This window comes from Impatiens glandulifera, chromosome 2, assembly GCF_907164915.1.
Source record: "Impatiens glandulifera chromosome 2, dImpGla2.1, whole genome shotgun sequence".
NCBI lineage: Eukaryota > Viridiplantae > Streptophyta > Magnoliopsida > Ericales > Balsaminaceae > Impatiens > Impatiens glandulifera.
The window spans coordinates 45097412-45116974 of record NC_061863.1 but is presented as its reverse complement, the minus strand read 5'-3'; the positions used below and the strand labels follow the sequence as shown (position 1 = coordinate 45116974).

The 19563-nt window shown below is 29.7% G+C and overlaps 5 protein-coding genes across 5 annotated transcripts; 3 read left to right on the top strand and 2 right to left on the bottom strand.

The window, feature by feature from the left end:
- The first annotated feature begins 704 nt into the window (after positions 1 to 704).
- On the top strand, positions 705 to 2449 carry LOC124924722 (cold-responsive protein kinase 1-like). The gene is made up of 6 exons (XM_047464717.1): positions 705 to 1075; positions 1162 to 1262; positions 1342 to 1492; positions 1632 to 1863; positions 1946 to 2096; positions 2174 to 2449. Exons 1-6 carry the CDS (start codon positions 829 to 831, stop codon positions 2447 to 2449), a joined length of 1158 nt encoding a protein of 385 aa, XP_047320673.1. The 5' UTR covers positions 705 to 828.
- A 1775-nt stretch (positions 2450 to 4224) lies between these two features.
- LOC124926068 (protein trichome birefringence-like 5) lies at positions 4225 to 6238 on the top strand. Its single transcript, XM_047466233.1, has 4 exons — positions 4225 to 4921; positions 5008 to 5394; positions 5494 to 5652; positions 5728 to 6238. The coding sequence occupies exons 1-4, from the start codon at positions 4311 to 4313 to the stop codon at positions 6086 to 6088; spliced, it is 1518 nt and encodes a 505-aa protein (XP_047322189.1). The 5' UTR covers positions 4225 to 4310; the 3' UTR covers positions 6089 to 6238.
- A 216-nt stretch (positions 6239 to 6454) lies between these two features.
- Positions 6455 to 7983, bottom strand: LOC124924721 (homeobox-leucine zipper protein HAT22-like). Its single transcript, XM_047464716.1, has 4 exons — positions 7920 to 7983; positions 7421 to 7716; positions 6718 to 6797; positions 6455 to 6638 (listed from the first exon to the last, which is right to left on the bottom strand). The coding sequence occupies exons 1-4, from the start codon at positions 7981 to 7983 to the stop codon at positions 6455 to 6457; spliced, it is 624 nt and encodes a 207-aa protein (XP_047320672.1).
- Positions 7984 to 15958: 7975 nt separating this feature from the next.
- On the top strand, positions 15959 to 16372 carry LOC124927625. The gene is made up of 2 exons (XM_047468078.1): positions 15959 to 16141; positions 16199 to 16372. The coding sequence occupies exons 1-2, from the start codon at positions 15959 to 15961 to the stop codon at positions 16370 to 16372; spliced, it is 357 nt and encodes a 118-aa protein (XP_047324034.1).
- Positions 16373 to 18413: 2041 nt separating this feature from the next.
- LOC124926794 (transmembrane protein 230-like) lies at positions 18414 to 19245 on the bottom strand. The gene is made up of 2 exons (XM_047467094.1): positions 18933 to 19245; positions 18414 to 18849 (listed from the first exon to the last, which is right to left on the bottom strand). Exons 1-2 carry the CDS (start codon positions 19120 to 19122, stop codon positions 18728 to 18730), a joined length of 312 nt encoding a protein of 103 aa, XP_047323050.1. The 5' UTR covers positions 19123 to 19245; the 3' UTR covers positions 18414 to 18727.
- Positions 19246 to 19563: the final 318 nt, after the last annotated feature.

Below are 19563 nucleotides of genomic sequence, written 5' to 3'. Positions count from 1 at the left end.
TCGAAAGGATTTACAAATTTGAGTTCGAGTTCGACTCGATTATTTATCTACAAGTCCAGCTTGACTCGAAAACATGAATAAAAAATAAATTTTCAAGCTCGAACTCGAGCACGAATTCGATGTCGAATTCAAACCAAATTTATTTTTCAAAATGAAATATCAAACTTCCATATCTATTCAACTTTCAAAACATGATATTTTAAAATGAAAATATGAAATCATCCTAACTTTTCAATATTCCAAAACATGATATATAAAAAGAGTTTTTCATTCTTTGTTGCCGAATTTTCTTAAATCAAAATGAAATTAGAATTATCTAAAACTAAAAGTAATATAGATAGGAGAAATGAAAATGTATTTTAATTTACCCGTAGAATGTATAAACTACTTTGAGAGAAAATTACAGTCGTGAATAAAAGAGAAATAATAATAAAAATAATATGATAGAATGAAAGATGTATTATGAATGAATGAGAGAAATTGTTAATGATAGATATTATGAAAAAATGAAAGAAAAAAAAAATCTTATAAATGTGTAACATAGTGAAGAGAAAGTCGTGAAAGGATATGATAATGCTAGTAGATAACTCTACTAATGTGTATAATAATTAAGGGAGAAGAACAGGCTAAGGCAAATGAAGTGCCGTTTGAGAAGAAGAAGAAACAACGAAGATAGCATTCACAGCAGCAAGCACTCTCATTTCTGCTCATACGACAGCTAATTAAGTTGAAGCTTTGTATTCACCGAAATATTTAATCTTTCGATCCTTCCCATGGCGCTAAATCAGTCTCCTCAAGTAGCAGCAGCAGCAGCAGCAGAGCAAAGCGATGAAACACAGAGATATGGGTCGACAACCGGTGGTGGTTTTACACCGAATCATCCCTGTCCCTGCATCACCTTCAAACAACAAGATCCAGAAGCAGCAAACTGCAATCGTATTCTTTTTCCTTGGAGCACTTCTCGTCCTTCTTATTCTAATCATCATCATCATCATCTTACTTATTTCTCGAAAACTAACAACACCCTCAAAGCATAGATCATCGGCCAAGACGACACCAATCGGAAGGAACCAAGGTAATAAGAACATTTTATAATCAGATTCATTCAATACACACACCATAAACAAGTTGTTGTTAACTTGTTATCATACTTTCTTACAGGTCTAATAACTTATTTTGAGTTCCATACATTAAAGAAGGCAACAAACAAGTTCCACGAAACTAATCTTCTCGGAAGAGGTGGATTCGGTTCAGTCTACCGGGTAAAATTGAGATGAACATTGGACCATTTCATCGGCATTGACTAATCAATATCTTAGCTTTCGAATAATTAATTTACAGGGTAAGCTGATCGACGGGAGAATGATTGCTGTGAAACAACTATTACATGAAAAATCTCATCAAGGAGAATCTGAGTTCTTGGCAGAGGTGAGTATGATCACAATCATACAACACAAGAATCTAGTCCGCCTCCATGGATGTTGCATTAAAGGTTCTCAACGCCTGCTTGATACGAATACATGAAGAATAGGAGTTTAGACCTCTTCATATATGGTATTATTATTACTATTAATCTCCCCATTTCTGTCTTCTTTGGAAAACAAATTAACTATTATAAGATCATGGAGCAGGGAAACAGCAAGAAGAGTTGAATTGGAACACTCGTTTTCAAATAATAATCGGTGTTGCTCGTGGTTTACAATACCTGCACGAAGACTCCCCTGTTAGAATCGTGCATCGTGACATAAAAGCTAACAACATTCTTCTTGATGACAAGTTTCAACCAAAGATTAGTGATTTTGGTCTGGCTAGATTCTTCCCAGATGATCAAGCTTATCTCAGCACAAATTTTGCAGGAACCTTGTAAGTTAAGTGTCAAAATTGCTACACTTAGAACAGACAATAAGGTCATGTGTTAGATTCATTTTACTGTGTATTGTTGCAGAGGTTATACTGCACCTGAATATGCAATTCGAGGGGAGTTAACTGAAAAGGCTGATATTTATAGCTTTGGAGTTGTTGTTCTTGAAATAATATGTGGTCGAAAAAACACAGATTTAACTCAACCGCGAGAAATGCAGTACCTTCCTGAATATGTATGTCTCCCATGAATTGAATTTTTGTTTAAATGTTGTGTTATTTGAAAACTCGTTGTTTTTTTATTGGGATGTAGGCATGGAGAATGCGAGAGAGGAGAAGGGTGCTTGAGTTACTTGATCCGAAGATGAAAGTTGATGTTTTTTGTGATAGAGATGTTATGAGGGCTATAGATGTTGCTTTCTTGTGCATTCAACCTCGTCCAAATGCTAGACCACCGATGTCTCAGATTGTTGCACTTCTAACATGTCGGGATTACATGGAAAGGGAACCGAAAAAGGAAGAGGAAATGTTCTATTGGGATACCATTTCTGAGATTTTGTCTTCCTCTCTTAAGACCGACTCCCCATGATCAGTGATTTTCGTTGTTTTTATGCCATTGAGATGTGATTGAAAATAAATGTTAAGTAATGATAAAACGATTATTGATCTTTTTGGATATGTTCTAATACAAAACAATCATTGTTTCAACTTAAAACTTGGTAAAATCCTTACTAAGTTGATGTTGTGTCTTTGGGTCAACCATAATCTATATAATGGAATTAATAGAAAATTGGTTGAATAAGCTATTTTAATTATCTTATTATTACTTACAAACTTTAATATTTTTAGAATGGAAGAATACTAAATGATAATCATTGAGGTTGTACCACTTTTTAAATTCATTCATCACCTAAAATTATGATATTTGTATATCTAAGTTTTACAATTAAAAATTTGTTACGCGTGAGAAAAAGTTGCCTAAATCTAAAATATGTAAATATGTCCCATCTTTTCATCTTTATGTACAGGTAATGAGATTTCACATTTTGTGGCAAACCTTAGGCCGATAGATGACATTTTAGGTTAACCATCTATTTTACTCTGACACTTTTTTCTTCTTAGATATTTTTTAACAAAGATAATTTACTTGATTACTAGGTCTTCTTTAACATTTCAGAACGTCTTTTTCTATTATTTATTATAAATTAAATAAAAAATTATATTTGTACGATTTACCAGAAATAACATAATTTTGTAAAGAAAATGTTGGGATGTTCAAATTATATCGTTCAAAATATTTATTCGATTTTTCATATACTGTCAAATGACATAATAAAAACGGGTGTTGAAAGTAAAAGATATTGATGTCAGTAAAATATGATTAATTTTAAGCCTAATAAGATTTGCAATGAAGTTCTAGAAGAGATGAATAGTTAGCTAGCTAAAATAAACATTGCTTTCTTAATATCGTGAGAACTTTTATTAACGTTAAGCATATAATATTTTTACGTTATATATAAATTTTAAAAATAATTCCAACATCGAGAATAAATCTAATATTCTTTTCAATTTTGCAACTCTTAATTATTTTACTTTTAAATGATTTTACATACATGAAAAATACATCAATTTTGATTTTAAATTTAACACTCAAATTAATTGGTAATTTTAGTTTTAACGCGTGCATGAGTTATAATAATACATATATTTAAAATAGTGTGCATGAGTTATAATAATACTTATATTTAAAATTGTAATTTTTAATATTTGTGACTGCATTTATTTAATATAAAAATAGTTTATAAACTTCTTAACTACATCAATTACATTTGAAAAATATCATACATAGTCCTCATGATTTTTTTTTATGTAGTGAGTTGTTTACATTATTGATTTAGGGTGATCACAAGAGTAGTGGTGATGGTTTCATATATTATTTGAGGGGTAACTTATAATAATTTTTATTAATTTAAACTTCATTATTTTTTTAAAGAGATGTAAAAAACATGTTTGTTTTTGTCATCTTTGCAAAATATATTTATTTTTGAAAATATATAAAAAGATAGTTGCATTGAGGAAATTTTTATTTTAGGAAAGATCTCACTTAAACTCTTGAGATCTTGTATTGTACTATTTTGTACCATGAAAGATGATGCCCACACAATTTTAATGATAGTTACAATCTCCAAACAATCTATACTTTATAAAAATAAATAAATAACAATTTTATAACTTAATTAATTTGACTACTATTTTATGAACAGTTTTCCCATGTTTTCCTGTGTTTATTCAATCTATCCTTTTCTTGAAAAAACAAATAAAAAATAAAAAAATGTCACTGTTACTCAATCCGATCTTCTCTATGCTATGTTCTTGGATCTTTCTTTCTTTCTTCCTTCTTCTTCATCAAAACCCAGATGTCCAACAAAGAAAAGGGTCAATATTGAGCGATGATGGCGACAACTTCCTCACCGGCGACGTTCATCCACCTGAAAAGCCCTTTCATGCTTCTCATCTTCACTTTCCCTCTTTTCTTCTTTATCTTCACATTCATCTTGCCTCTAGGTAAACAAGCACTTCAACCCACATTTGTAAATCACTACGACGATCTCGGCCTCTACTCAGATCCATCATCCCCTCCCACTTCCCCGCCAGAGAAGGAACCACTAGTACTGAATAACAACAAGAACAAGAACAAGAACAGTTCTTTGATTTCAGAACCTGAATCTGACAATAACAGGGATGCAAAATCTTCAGATGATGATTCAGGAAATAATGGGTTATTGATCAAATCAGGAGATATGATGACTGAAGTCATCCAAACTACTGAAAATGAGAAACCCATATTCACCGACAATACTGCTGTAAAGACATTTCTGAAAACATCAAAAGATTGCGATTTGTATGATGGGAATTGGGTGAAAGACGAAGAACATCACCCGATTTACAAACCCGGGTCTTGTCCTTACGTTGACGAGGCGTTCGACTGTCAAAACAATGGAAGACTCGATGAAGATTACATGAGATGGCGATGGAAACCCAACGGCTGCGATCTCCTTAGGTGATTTGATTTTTACTTCTGTAGACTGTATTAGCAAGGATGAAAGAACTAATGTTTATTGGAATCATTAAATGAATCCCCTGCAGGTTTAATGCAAGTGACTTCTTGATGAGATTAAGAGGTAAAAGGCTGATGTTGGTTGGGGATTCCATGAATAGAAATCAGTTTGAATCTCTCCTATGCGTTCTTCGCGAAGGTCTTCAGAATAAAAGTGAAATGTATGAGGTTCATGGTTACAAGATTACAAAAGGGAGAGGTTTCTATATCTTCAAATTTCCTCAACATAACTGCACTGTTGAATTTGTTCGGTCTCATTTCCTTGTTAAAGAAGGGACCAGGATTAATGGAGATGGGAATTCGAATCCAACCCTTTCAATTGATCAAATTGACAAGTCAGCCAACAGGTGGAAGAAAGCTGACATTCTTGTCTTCAACACCGGCCATTGGTGGACTCATGGTAAAACTGCCCGTGGGTATGTCGCCGGTATGCTCTTCTCCGATGATTATATCATTATATATGTATATTCGGGCGAGATGAGAATCATGATGATGACTTAATTGGGTGTTTACAGGAAAAACTACTATAAAGAAGGTGACTTTATATATCCTCAGTTTGATGCATTGGAAGCTTATAGGAAGTCTTTGAAAACATGGGCAAGTTGGATTGATAATAATCTTAATCCTGACAATAACTTGGTTATCTACCGTGGTTATTCATCTGCCCATTTTAGGTAATAAGTAGTAAATTCACATTTATGTTTGCATAAGTGCTAGTCTAAACCCTGATATGTTTCTTTTGTGTATAGGGGCGGTGATTGGGATTCGGGTGGATCATGTAATGGAGAAAAGGAACCCATTTCGACGATAACAGGTTCTTTTCTCGATACTTATCCCATTAAGATGAAGATAACTGAAGAGGTGATCAAGGAGATGAAAGTTCCTGTTGTGCTTTTGAACGTCACACACTTGACTAATTTTCGAAAGGATGGACACCCTTCTGTATATGGAAAGAATCTGACCAGTGGTAGGAAGGTATCAAACCGACGCCAAGATTGTAGCCATTGGTGCCTTCCCGGTGTGCCAGATGCTTGGAATGAACTTATTTATGCGGTTTTGATTTCCCATCAGGCTAATAAGGTTGCTGCCCCAGAAGATGATCAACAATGAATATATTTGTGTAACTCGTCCACGTTGGAATGGGACATGTTTTTGTTTGCATAAACAGAAATCATTGTTGTTGTTGTTGTTTCCGAAATTGTACTTTTGTTTCTTAAACTGTTAACTATTAGTCAATTGTTATAATATTTTGGTTGATAATTTGACTTTGCCAAAAGAAAGTCACATAAAAATGATGTAAAAAGATAGATGATGAATTGTAAGGCTAAAATGGTGTTCAAGTTTGAAACAGAACAAAAGGAAAAGACTAAAATGTTGTGCAATGGTTCGATCAAATAAAGAAAAAAGTTCGAAGAAACACATTAACGATAACTAGGATCGTTTGTTATTATTGTTGACGAAGACTTTAGCATGCGACTAGATTAAGGTATGTCTGGATTTGGATGTTGTTGCAGTATTATAGAGCAAACCAGGATGAGAAGCAGCTCTCGCTGCGCGAAGATCATGCACTTCTTTCCTTAGCCTTTGGTTCTCGATGTTCAATCTTTCGCAACATTTCTTCAAAAAATCACAGTCCACTTCAGTCTGTTTCAGCTTCGTCCTGAATTAACACAACATATTATTTCTCTCGAATTTAAAAATAAATAAATTTGAAGGAGTAACACAAACGACACTTGTACCTTGCTCTTCGGTTCTGAAACCAGACCTCAATTTGTCGCGGTTGCAAGTTCAATCTTTCAGCCAATGCCTGTTTCTGGGCCTAAACATTTTCGCATAATTTGAAATATAGTAAATTAAGTAATCAATTATGATAAGTGTTGATTTGTTTAATTAATATGTTTGAACACCACCAATGAGTCCAATTGGTCTCTTAGAACCAAACATTTAGTAATTGTTAACTATGTCAAGTAATTAGTTAATTAATTATTTACTACGTTACAAATTTAGTGAAGAAATGAAGGATTAATTAAACTAAACATATAACAGTTAAACAGGCTTTGAGTTAGCATTAACCTTAATTAATAAACTAGAATTACCCAGACAAATTAGATTTCACACAAAGAGAATTAAAAATAAATAATTTTTAATCTTTCAAAATGTAAATCTCTAAAAATCTCAATTTTACTTTTGGAAAAGTTAAAAAAAAAAAATAGTCAAACTAATAGAACAAAGTTAGACTAAAGTCATATCATGAGTCAAACTTATCCACGTGTAATTAATAAATATTGCCAATAAAAAAATCTAATATATAACATGTATAATAAATTATGTTAACCTCTAAATAAAGCTAAGTTTAATCAAAATTACAGTTTAATTATTGATTAACCATGCTTGTCCTAACTTAAGAAAATGTAACTCCAAAGGGTATGAATGTAAATTTACCGTATTAAGAGTGCTTTGGAGTTTGAAGGTTTCTTCAAGCAGACCGAGTTGATCTCGACTAAGTCTAAGTTTCTTCCTTCCATTGATCGAAGTGCGATTCCTCTTCTCCTTATTCATCCCAACTCCAACCAATTCAACCACATCATCATCGTCCTCATCTTGACTCTCCTCTTGATTCCGATTACGATTGATTTCATTCATTGAGTTCATTCCAAGAGGAAAAGAAGTCCCAAAAGTACTCATTCTCAACATCTTTTTCGATTCTTCATCCTTCTTAGCATTCTCCATGAAATTACCTACAAAACAAATCATATACAATTTACCCAATTGAATTTGTACCATCTACATCAAGAATAACAAATTATTTATCGAGAAAACTAGATTTTCTAGATCTCAAATCATTTCTTTCATCTTGGACATCTGAATTGACATCTAACAATGAGTAAAACATTTTCATAAACTTACACACAACTTTAAAATCATCACCAATGTTACTTACCAGCTCCGATGGACAGCCTAAGCTCGGTGTTACACGCTTCTTCTTCACCTCCATTCCTACCCATTTTGAAAAGAAGACGAGAGAGATCGAAAGAGAGGAGGAAAATACCCAAATGAGAAATGTTGGAGGATAAAAACTATGCAATGGGGTGGTATTTTTATACTTTTTTTGATTGACAAATAAAAAGGATTAGTAATGTGGTTAGTAAAGGATCAATTGGGGGCAAAATATCATTATTATATGTAATAATTAAGCAATGCGTTTCTTGAGGAAACACAAAAACTTCCCTTAATGACCATAATTAATTACTAATGGCTTTGACCAAATGTTACTTTTGCACTTATGTTTTTTTCTACACTTTTTCTCTTCATCACAATCCAATCATACCATATCTCCATCCATTGGATTTTATTTTCTAATTATATATATTTGCCTCTTTATTATATTGTTTAATACAATTTTATTTATTTAATTAATTATAGTACAACCTCAAGCAAATTACTTCCATTTATATATGTTGCATGTTCATTTAATTTTGTTGAATTTATAGTCCTCTATATTAATTAATTAACTCATATATACATACATATATAGTATTCAAACCCATTTATAAATAAGTAAATTAATTTAAATTTTTTATTTAATTCAAAGGATAACTAATATAGTCAACGCGGATACAAACATTTCATCCTTCAACAACAACCAACAAGTCTATTAATTATTAATGTATATGTATAACTATAGATATTAAAAGTTTATCTTAATATTTTTTTCAATTGGTCAAACAATAAAAAATATTTATTTTATTACTTTATCTTTTTCTTTAACAAAAGTTGCATGGTCTTGTTTGTTTATAAATTTATTTTAGCTATATTGTTTTAAGTTAGGAGTTCAACTTTATTTCTTATTTTTACGGTAGATTATACTTTTTAGACACGCAATATTATCTTGGCGATAAACGGGATGTTTGCTTATTATTTTAATTATTTTTTCTTTACATTGTTAGTTTTTTTCGTGTATTTTTAAATAATTATAAAATTTCCTATTTTATTGTTGTGATCATTTGAGATTTTGTATTATTTAAGAGATGTTTGATTTTTATAATATAATATTATTTTGAAATGTTATTATTATATTATATTTGTCAAAAAGAAATGTAGTAAAATAAATGATGTAAGTAAGTTGATCTCAAAATTGTCAAAAAGTCATATATTTTTATTCAAATTTTACCTAAAAGTTTTTTTATTAAATTCAATCATATTTTTTTTTTAATTAAATATGAATAAAATTATTTTTACTTTTTACTTTTTTAATATTTTCAAAATAATTATTAGTTTGACAATAATTATAACAAATACTACTTTAAAAAAAGACACATTATTTTTAAGTTATTTTTTTTCTTCCCCATTTTAAGGTATTTGAGTGTAGTAAAAATAATAAAAAAATAACATGTCTCTTAAAATTTGATACTAGACTTCTAAAAATATTTTAAAAAATAATAAATAAACTAAGTTAATATTTATCAATTTTAACGTTAAAATATTATATATCTTCAATTTATTTATTTATTTTTAAATTTTTATAAAATTAAAATGACATACTATGACTCACACCTCTCAACAATATCTTACATAAGTTTTTCATATATATATAATAGTTATGTAATCATAGAAATTAAAATTATGATTTTTTTTAAAAATTTTTATAACCGAAACAAAATTATTATAAATTATGAGTATGTAATCCAAGTGATTGAGTAGATTCTTAGTTTAATAATTAATACCTAATTTTATTTGAAAATGATAATTAGAATTGAAATTAAATAATAATTTATTGAAATTATTTCGATTTTACGAGTTTATTAGAAGAAAAAAAAAGAAATTTATATTTATAAATTATAAAGAATTATTATTTATTCAAGTAAATTTAATTTTATTAATATAACTTATCTATAATATTGTCATTTATTTTTTATTAGTTTTTATTCGTAATTATATATTTTTTTAAACAACAATGTATAACATATTTATATATATATATATATATAACTAATATTCTTTTATAGTAATTTTTTACGATGTTACATTTTATTGTTCATATTTTTTTCTTCGATATAATATCCATTTATTTCTTGATGTGGAAAGTCAGGATAGTTATGCTTATTATTCCTAAGTCACATTTTGCAACTAGATTTATTTATGGAAGATTAAACTAAATTATCTTAAAATTAATTTGGTTGAAATGCTTTTATATTATTATTAAACCAAACAACACTAATTATGTGCATCATACATATACATAAATTTGGTCTTACATAGAAGACTAATTTTTCACTTTAAAATGAGATTTTTGTTTTTGTCCAATGGAACTTTTTTTGGATTTCGTGTTCATAAAAATAAACTTTGGTAGATTTATGACTTTAAATCTTTGTTTGATGTTATTTCTTTATATTGACCAATTTATGTTCGATTGGCACAATTTGTATTATTATAGTTAACTATGTTTGATGATTATTTTTTTTTCCTCTTTTTAATTAAATATATGCATAAAAATCATAAGGGTAATTGGGATAAAAAAAAAGGTTATATAATTTGATTAGAAGTCTCCTATCTTCATTAATAACTTCTTAAATGATTATTTTAAGAAAACAAACTCATTATTTTTCCATGAGTGAGTGATTGAGAAATGACCCAATCTTAATTTATTATTATTATTTATTTGTTTGTTTTAAAAGAAATGAAATGGGACTCCCACTATCATAGTTAAATTATTATGTTCTTAACAAATCTTACTTTTATATATAATAATAATAATCATATATTATATAGAGTTAGTTACACAAATGACAAAAATAACAAATATTATAAAGCAAAAAGAATTGAAATACACAGATCTAGCAAGAAAGAAAGATAAAATAAAAACTGAAAAAATGATAGCTAAACTAATCAAATTTACAATGAACGGAAATAGAAATTTCACTTAAAATTGTTAGTAAAACTGAAATTTTTCAGCGAAAAATTATTTTATATAAAAATGATTAGGTGAGGGAATTTGGTGAGGGAATGACGTGGCATAATTTTATTCGCTGAAAAAATCAAATAATTTCTTTCTTTTCTCTCTTTCCTCCTACTTTTACATTTTCCAACCAATGAAGGTGATGCCACGTCATTCCCTCACCAAATTCCCTCATTAAATTCCCTCACCCTATCACTCCTCTATTATATATAATTAAATATTTCTATACTTCTATGTTTAAAAAATTATATAATTAAGTATAAAATTAATAATTAGTAAATAACTCTATACAAAAATATATTTACAAAACTAATTTCCTAACCTATTTTTTAAGTTAAAAATATAAATTCACATTTTTCATATAAAATCGTAAAATCGAAATTATTTAGAAACTTATAAAATTTACTCATATATTTAATTTAAGAATTTATCTATATCATATTATTGTCCTCATTTAAAATCATAAAATTTTAAATATTAACTCGAGATTTTATTAGAGCATCCTTATCAATGACCCATTTTTTGGTCAAGATCATAGTCATGATCATGAAAAGAGCTTTATCACAAAGATTTTGGTCATTGTGTTTATCCATGACCAACAAAATCTTGATAATGAATTAAAAAATATTATTTTTATTTTTAAATTTAAAAAATAATAAATAAATTTTAAATATAATAATAATATTTAATTTCTAATATTTATACATAATTGTAAACAAATGAGGATAATGAATAAAAATGGAGAAAATGGTAATTTTTTTTGTGCTCCGAAATATAGCAAGAGTGGTCTCTATTTATAGATCTCGAAAAATTATGAATTTTGATATATATATATATATATATATATTAATTATAAATAATATTAAAATCGGATTTTAAAGATAAGAGATAAAAAAAAAATCTGGGCAACCAATCAGATGTTGACAAATGGCAGCATTTGATTGAATGACTTTGGTTGTGATTTTTGTCATAATTTGACACAAACCAAGACCCAATGACATGATTTTGGTTTTGGTCATGGACATTTGGTCATGATAAATTGACAAAATCAACCATAACCAGCATTATGACCCATTTTTTGGTCATGGATAAGGATGGTCTTAGAGAGAAAATAACATCTAATTTCATCATTGGTCCTAAGTCAATGCATCTTGTCTAAAGTTGTGTAAATATATATATCAAATTTCGTTTTTTTTTTGTTGGGATATCAATGTAAGAGTCTTGACATCTAACAAATTGAAGAAAAAAAATCATCTCACTAGTAGTAGATGCAATATTTGTTTGAAATTCATTGATCATATTTTTTTTCATTGTGACCTTGCCAAGAGCATGTGTATTCTTTTGTAGAATCTCCTACAATTTCGATGGGATACACCGTCAAAAGTCGTTGACTTATGGGTTAAATGAATTGAATTGTGTTATAACAACAAAATCGTGGACGACTAAAAACCAATTTTCCTCATCATGTGGTGGACAATATGTAAAGAAATAAATAGAAAAGTTTTTGAAGAAAAAAATTATGGATACGAGCGTCTCAAAGTATTTATATGACACGCGTTCGACTCAATAAAAAATGAGGGGCTTGTATGTAGGGTTGTAAATGAATCAAATACTTTTGATTCGATTCGGTATTCGTATTCGAATTTTGATATTCGTATTCGTAATTTTGTGATTCGAATTCGAATAAAAATATTCGATTCGATTCGACTAATAAACGAATACGAATACAAAATCAAGATATTCGATTCGGTATTCGCTAATATTCGATTATATATATATACCGTTTTATTAATTTTAATTTTATAAATATTATTTATTCTAAAATCCTAGTACATATATACATTTCTTCAGCTGAAAACTTGAAACCCACAATTTAGTCATTCTACTGCTAATCACTCAAAACCTACCACCGTCTCCATCTCATCTCTTCTCTTCTCTAGTCGACGTTACTTCGGTCGCCGCCGCCTCCTTCATTTAGTTCTCTTCTCCACTCGTCGTCTTCTCCACTCGACACTACTCCAGTTATTTCTCTGGTGAGTCTTTTTCTTCTCCGGCCATGTATTTCTTGACCAGTTGTAACCCATATCTAATATGACTATTAAATATTGTATATCATTTAGAATATAGATATATTTTTTAAACATTTTAAGCTCTAATTACATATTTGTTATTATTTACAAACCACTTTAATAAATATTCTTTTAATAACTATTGTTTATGTTATGTTACGCGGAAGTTTAATTAATGGTTTGCATTGCATTGTATTGAGAGTTGAATATTGAAATCGTAATTTGAACATTATTATTTAATTTTTATTAGGTAATTTTATTGAATATTGTTATATATTATGTAAAAATATTAATTTTCAAATTTTCGAATAAATTGTATAAAATATGTTTAAAAAAAATCGAATCGAATACTCGTATCGGATCGAATAATACGAATATCAATTTCAAATCGAATACGAATCACATTAATTATTCGAAAAAATTTCGAATACGAATACGAATATTCGAATAGTTTCACGAATACGAATCGAATACAGTAATATTCGCTTCGATTCGATTCGTTTACAACCCTACTTGTATGGAGTAATAATTTTTTGATTTTATTGACATTTAAAATTCATATGTTGTTTTCTTCTTCTTATTTTTTGAACGCATCTTGTATTCTTTTTAATAAAAGTTGATATTTTTCAAAATAAAATAAAATATATATATATATATATTATTGAAATCTTAAATTAATCTTTCACAAGAGAATACTTCACAAAATTCATATTGAATTTGTTGTAGTCTCAATATTTAATATCTCAAGGTTCTAGGGTTTTTCAAGATATAATTGATTAAGGGCATAATATTGAAAATCACAAATGAAATCTTTTTGTTTTGTTAAATAATAATAATAATAATAATAAACTTATTATTTTCACGTTGAAAACAAAAAGTTTATAATTTTCACATTGAAAACAAAAAGTTTATAATTTTCACACATCTAGTAGTTAATCTGTTGAAAAAATAGGCTATTAAGTATTAAGAGAGATCTAGATATTAACTCTTGATTACAATAAAAGTATATATATTTTTAAAAATATTAACTCTTGATTACAACAAAATTATATATATTTTTAAATTTTACTCATGATATACTATTCAGTTAGTTGGGTTCAAATTTATCGGTTTCCACATTCATCTTACCTGTAAAGTTATAACATATGTGAAAGTAGATAAAGTCGTTTTGAAAATATTGAAATTTCGATTGGTTTAAAATAGGTATTTGAAGACATCTCTTTTTTTAAATAAATCCTAAATTCATTACATTTCATTTTGACCCTAGAACTTTATATGTGAACGATTCTAACATAAATCTTTCTATTTTTTTAAGACTCCACCTAGTACCGGCCCCGATTTTTGAGCTACCCTAGCCTCGGGTAGAAAAAATAGCAATATTTTTATTGTTGCTTTAAGTCTAATTTAAAAAAATAACTTTCAAAGATATTTGAACCCATGACTAACTAATAGATTGACATTCTTATCTTCAACCACTATACTATAACTACAACGGTTTTTTCAAAATTATAACAAATTTAATAAAATATTTTATTATTTTTAATAAATAGACTGCCCTGAAGTAGGCTACCCTGACTCCACCGTGATATTATTTAAAAAAAAAAATCAAGTATTTCAAAAAATAGAGGGTTGTATGATAATTCTTTCAGTCTAAAAACAGGCAATGACCGCCTAGAGTTTGAATCTTAAAGACATTAGTTTATAAGTTGTAACTGAATTATAAATTTTTCACCAGAAACATTATTTAACTCGATCCAACCCCACTGCCATAACTGATCAAAGAAATCCTGCTTCTTCGGTTGTTTATTCTTGGACATCGGGGAATTACATCGGGAATTTGAGCATATGACCCTAAAAATAGGGTGAATTGAGGGAAGTGAGGGTGAATAATTTAAATAGCGCTGGTGACTCTTTTTTTTTAATGACAATTATACCCTTGCGTAACGTAACTCCAGTTGCGTGATGCAACGTGACGCAACTGGAGTTGCATGACGCGATTGCGTTACGCAACTGGGGCATTTTCGTCCAAAAATTTTCATAATTAAAATTTTTTGAAAAATAAAAAAATAAAAAATTGCGTCACGCAACCTGAGGATGCGTGACGCAATAGAGACATTTTCGTCAGAAAAAAAAAGGGGTCACCAGCGCTATTTAATTTATTCACCCTCACCAAAAGCAATTCACCCTATTTTTAGGGTCATTTGCTCAAATTTCCCTGTTAGATCCTCTTCTTTAAATGCAGAAAAAATAGATACAATATGAAAACAACAAATCTACTCATTCCAATTTGTTCTCAACAACATTGGATTGGCTTGGTTTGTGTCTTTCTCTTCATCATCCTTGCATTTTCAAAGTGTTTGAGTAGAGAACTATGTAGTAGAAGAAGAAGAGTCTGCAGTTCATCACTGATCAATCTTCACAAACTAAGCACCAGACAGAGGAATGACATGACAGAATGTGAGCATCATCGGTTGTGACTTAGCACCAGACAGAGGAATGACATGACAAAATATGAGCATCATCGGTCAGGACTCATGAAGACAAAAAACACTGATTAATTAATTAATGATATTAACCATGTGATGCTTGCCTTCCTTTCCTTTCTTACCTGGCCTGGCCCAACAGTAAGTTTTCTAACACCAACCAGATTATATATGTTCCCCTTTCAAAACCCATTCATTCATTCATATAGATTTCATGATCAAGTATTATGCAAAATGTAGTGATTTCATCTCCTCGAGGGCAAAACAGAGTTTTCTTACCTGTCTTGTTTCTAGACCAGCATCAACTCTGAACAGTACAATCAAACAAGCATGGGCCTAAATATGTCTGCTCATTAATAATTCACACACACACACACTCACAGTTTTATGCATATAAATTAGCACTAAGCAGCATATCCCCCATTCAATTCCAAGTACTCTTGCAGCCAAAATTAAATAAAAAAAGAGAAAGATGAAGGCTTCAACATTAATATATATTAGCCTTGTCCTAGCTACATGTGTTCTGTTTTTCTCTTCCAAGTTTTCTTCTTCATTGTCATATCATTCTAAAGAACAGCAGCCACAAGGAGATTTGATTTTGACATATCCCATTAAGGAACAAGGAGGACTCAACTCTGATCAGAAGAGTAGCAAGGTAAGATCATTAATTTTACTCAAAATTCTCTCCCATATTAAACCAATCTAATTGCAGGTAATCAAAGAAGAGATGATAAAATCAAGAAAAGGTGGTTTATTAGGGCGTAAAGTTAGAGTAACAATGGAGGATGATGAGATTGAAGATTTGACATACCATATCGATTATCATGGTGTCACGACGCATCCAACACCAACTCCAAAACACCCCCAACCCATGATCCATAACTAGACATCATTTCATGTCTTTCCAATCAGTAAAGCCACCAAGGAATGAATTAAGTCAATTCGCATATAATTGAGTAATACTGAAATGTGTATAATGTCAGTTCATCATGAATTACTTAAGTTTGGATTTTTCCTGCTCTTCTTCAATGGAGATTATCAAAATATCTTCTTTCACAAAACCCATTTTTTTTCATAAAAAATTAATTTGCAGGATTATATATATATATATGGACCCATTGCTAACAATGGCTTGTATTAATTGCTGGTGTATATCATTAATTAGTAAGGACTATGGTCCCATTTTACATGTGCAGTGCTGAATTAGTTTGCAGACAAAAAATCTTCTCTTCTTCTAACAGTATGATCAAACTAAGTGATAAAAATGAAAACAGGAGTAAAAAGGCAAAAGAATGCAAGCTGGAACTGGAAGAGACTGCAGTCAATGTCCTTATGTGATTACATACATACATGTTCCTTGACCATTTTATATAATAATAATAATGTCACTGACTCAATAATTCAACATTCTAAGAGTCATCCCACATGATAGGTCGATCCAATTCATGGACAGTACTGACAACCAAGGATATGAATAAAATACCTGCTAGTTCATGACCATTATTAAAAGCCCCCACCAGTAAATTTAGCTACCATTGTATATAAACATATATGGTAACAATTAGCCAATAGTGGCCCAATACCTGTTCAAGTATTTCAACATGGATAAGAGGACTAACTAAGTGAATCAGTTTGTATTTTCTTTTCTGAAAAACCAGAATTATCAGCTAAGAAGATCGCATCTTCTATGGGTAACAAACACAACAAGATAAGGACAAGTTATGTCGACAATCGACAATGGTTGTCATAAGTTAATATTGGAGGGGTCCTTGATATCATTACTTTCCCTTTACATCGTAGTTAATCCCAAAATAAGTCGATGTGGCATTGATTATTTTCTTTTAGTTGCATTAAAAACCAGGTGTAAAACATAATGTACATGCATTGGAAACAATATGGAAAAATAACAAAACAAAAAACAAGAAGATGAGAAACAAAAATGAACCAGTTACATCAATGTTTTCTGTAAAGAATGAGTCTATCTTGAAATTTTGTTTATTATCTTACATTATATTAAAGTCTAGAAAGAATGTTACAGATGTAATCAAACTGAATCGTTTTTTTATGTGGCAAACATATAATAATCATTTTATATAAATATTAAAATTAAGATTCAAAAAACTTAAATATAAGTAGTTACCTAATTTGTTTTAAATGTTGAACTTCATACATAATTGAATACAAATTTCAGTATAATTTTTTTTTGGGGTTGAACCTAGCATTTTAAACTATAGATCCATACTTTCTAATTTGAATGGAACATGATCCTTAATATGAATAAATAATCCGGACTAGTAATTTAGTATAAGTTGACCGTAAAAACTCGTGTCTGTAAAGTCATGAGTTCGAATCTTCACACTCGGACCATTTCCAAAAGAAAAAATTAATGTATTATACTCGTCCACTGAGGATATGTTTCTGGGTTTAGATTAAAATTAGACCTTGGGCAGGCACAAATGTTTCAGTTAGAAAACAAACAAGCTAAGATCTTTCACTTATTTTACCAAGTAATCTCCGAAATAGAAAATCCATAAGTGTAGAAGCTTTATGTTATGAAATCTGTTATTTCTATACCAAACCCAATCACTATTTTACCAAGATAGTGATAAAAATGTTTGTTAACAGGAATGAAATATCATAATCAACTATAATATTTTATCATGTACATCTCTTAGCTGTTGCAAAAAATCTAATCCCAGGAGATTTTTTGGATTTACAGAATACTATGAACAGATTGAGAAGATCCAGCATTCAATGCATACATCTACAATAGTAAGTTCACAGTAGACTGCTTTCATTCATAAAGAATACTAGAGAAGCAGAAAAACAACCTAAAAACCAATTTGAAGAACCAAGGGATTTAGGCACTATAATAGACCAGGAACAACAATAACTTATAAAGCTATATATGAATGATGCTCTGCAGAAAGGAGACTATATATGAAATTCATACAATGTAAATCTGTGTATCAATTGTTTGTTTATTCAGAGCAGCTAAAGATGATAGTCAGTGGATGAACATCATTTTTATCCAACTCAAGACCCAACCACAATCATCAGCAAACACTATTACTACTACTACTTGGAGATGATTCAAAATAAGAAAATTAATTGAGACATGATAACTAACATTACAAGTAAAGATACGTGTTTGAAAAGGATATTCATAGTGCGTATGAAAGATAATATTATGTACATGAAAGAGCACTCATTCGTGTTTTTGTTTGTTTCTCAAGCACTATTAAACAGGGGGGATGTTGGAGAAAGAGAAACCCTTGTAACCCTTGTAGGCAAAGTAAGCAATCCGAGTATAGTAGAAACCTGGAAGGAATAGTACGGCCCCAAGTAACGCAAAGAAAAACCCTAAAATAAAGACAAAGCAATCGATTTATCCACTTTAGAAACTAGTGTAACAGAGTCGAGAGAGTCAGATAGAGGTGTTTTACCATGAGCCCGATCGCCGCCTACACGATTGATGGACATGAAGATTCCCAAGACAATTGCTGTGGTGCCGAAGAAAAGTAGAGAGATGGCAAGTGCGATCTCCTTGACGGGAGGACGATTGTTCATGATGTAAGAAGACTCCATCATGATGTCCTCATCAGATATCGAGAAAGCGTGATCTACGTACGCCATAATCGTGAGCTCAACTAGTCCAATCGATCGATAAGCGCAAATCTGTCTTTATCCAAATGGAGCTTGGAAGATGCGTGTTGTTTGAGACTTGAGCAGCAAAACCCTTGTTCAAAGTTGGGAGGGAGGAAGAAGAAGACTAATTCTCACCAATTTTACAAAGTTTTGACAAAATCAAAATAATACAAATTATTCACAATAAATATTATTATTATTATTATTATTATTATTATAGTTTTCAAATCAAGCAAATTGACCGGTTAATTTGTTGACTAATTAAAAACAAGATTTATTTATTTATTAATTATTAAATCTTTAAATATTTGTAACAATTAAATTGATTTTTTTAGTTCATATTAAACAAAATTATTTTAATAACTTAAATAGAATTAAGCTACAAATCTCAAAAACTCAAGCTGTTGATGGCTATTTTCTAAAAAACAA

What these genes read in the sequence shown, in the direction of transcription:
- LOC124924722 (XM_047464717.1), top strand. Translation starts at nt 829, where the DNA reads ATGAAACACAGAGATATGGGTCGACAACCGGTGGTGGTTTTACACCGA. An exon ending in CCATGGATGTTGCATTAAAG is followed by an intron (nt 1,493 to 1,631) that starts GTTCTCAACGCC and finishes ATCATGGAGCAG; the next exon opens with GGAAACAGCAAGAAGAGTTG. An exon ending in TGCAGTACCTTCCTGAATAT is followed by an intron (nt 2,097 to 2,173) that starts GTATGTCTCCCA and finishes ATTGGGATGTAG; the next exon opens with GCATGGAGAATGCGAGAGAG.
- LOC124926068 (XM_047466233.1), top strand. Translation starts at nt 4,311, where the DNA reads ATGATGGCGACAACTTCCTCACCGGCGACGTTCATCCACCTGAAAAGC. An exon ending in CATGGTAAAACTGCCCGTGG is followed by an intron (nt 5,395 to 5,493) that starts GTATGTCGCCGG and finishes GGGTGTTTACAG; the next exon opens with GAAAAACTACTATAAAGAAG. An exon ending in TATTCATCTGCCCATTTTAG is followed by an intron (nt 5,653 to 5,727) that starts GTAATAAGTAGT and finishes TTTTGTGTATAG; the next exon opens with GGGCGGTGATTGGGATTCGG.
- LOC124924721 (XM_047464716.1), bottom strand. Translation starts at nt 7,983, where the DNA reads ATGGGTAGGAATGGAGGTGAAGAAGAAGCGTGTAACACCGAGCTTAGG. An exon ending in TAGGCTGTCCATCGGAGCTG is followed by an intron (nt 7,717 to 7,919) that starts GTAAGTAACATT and finishes TTTGTTTTGTAG; the next exon opens with GTAATTTCATGGAGAATGCT. An exon ending in TCCAAAGCACTCTTAATACG is followed by an intron (nt 6,798 to 7,420) that starts GTAAATTTACAT and finishes GAAAATGTTTAG; the next exon opens with GCCCAGAAACAGGCATTGGC.
- LOC124927625 (XM_047468078.1), top strand. Translation starts at nt 15,959, where the DNA reads ATGAAGGCTTCAACATTAATATATATTAGCCTTGTCCTAGCTACATGT. An exon ending in CTGATCAGAAGAGTAGCAAG is followed by an intron (nt 16,142 to 16,198) that starts GTAAGATCATTA and finishes ATCTAATTGCAG; the next exon opens with GTAATCAAAGAAGAGATGAT.
- LOC124926794 (XM_047467094.1), bottom strand. Translation starts at nt 19,122, where the DNA reads ATGGCGTACGTAGATCACGCTTTCTCGATATCTGATGAGGACATCATG. An exon ending in AGGCGGCGATCGGGCTCATG is followed by an intron (nt 18,850 to 18,932) that starts GTAAAACACCTC and finishes TCTTTATTTTAG; the next exon opens with GGTTTTTCTTTGCGTTACTT.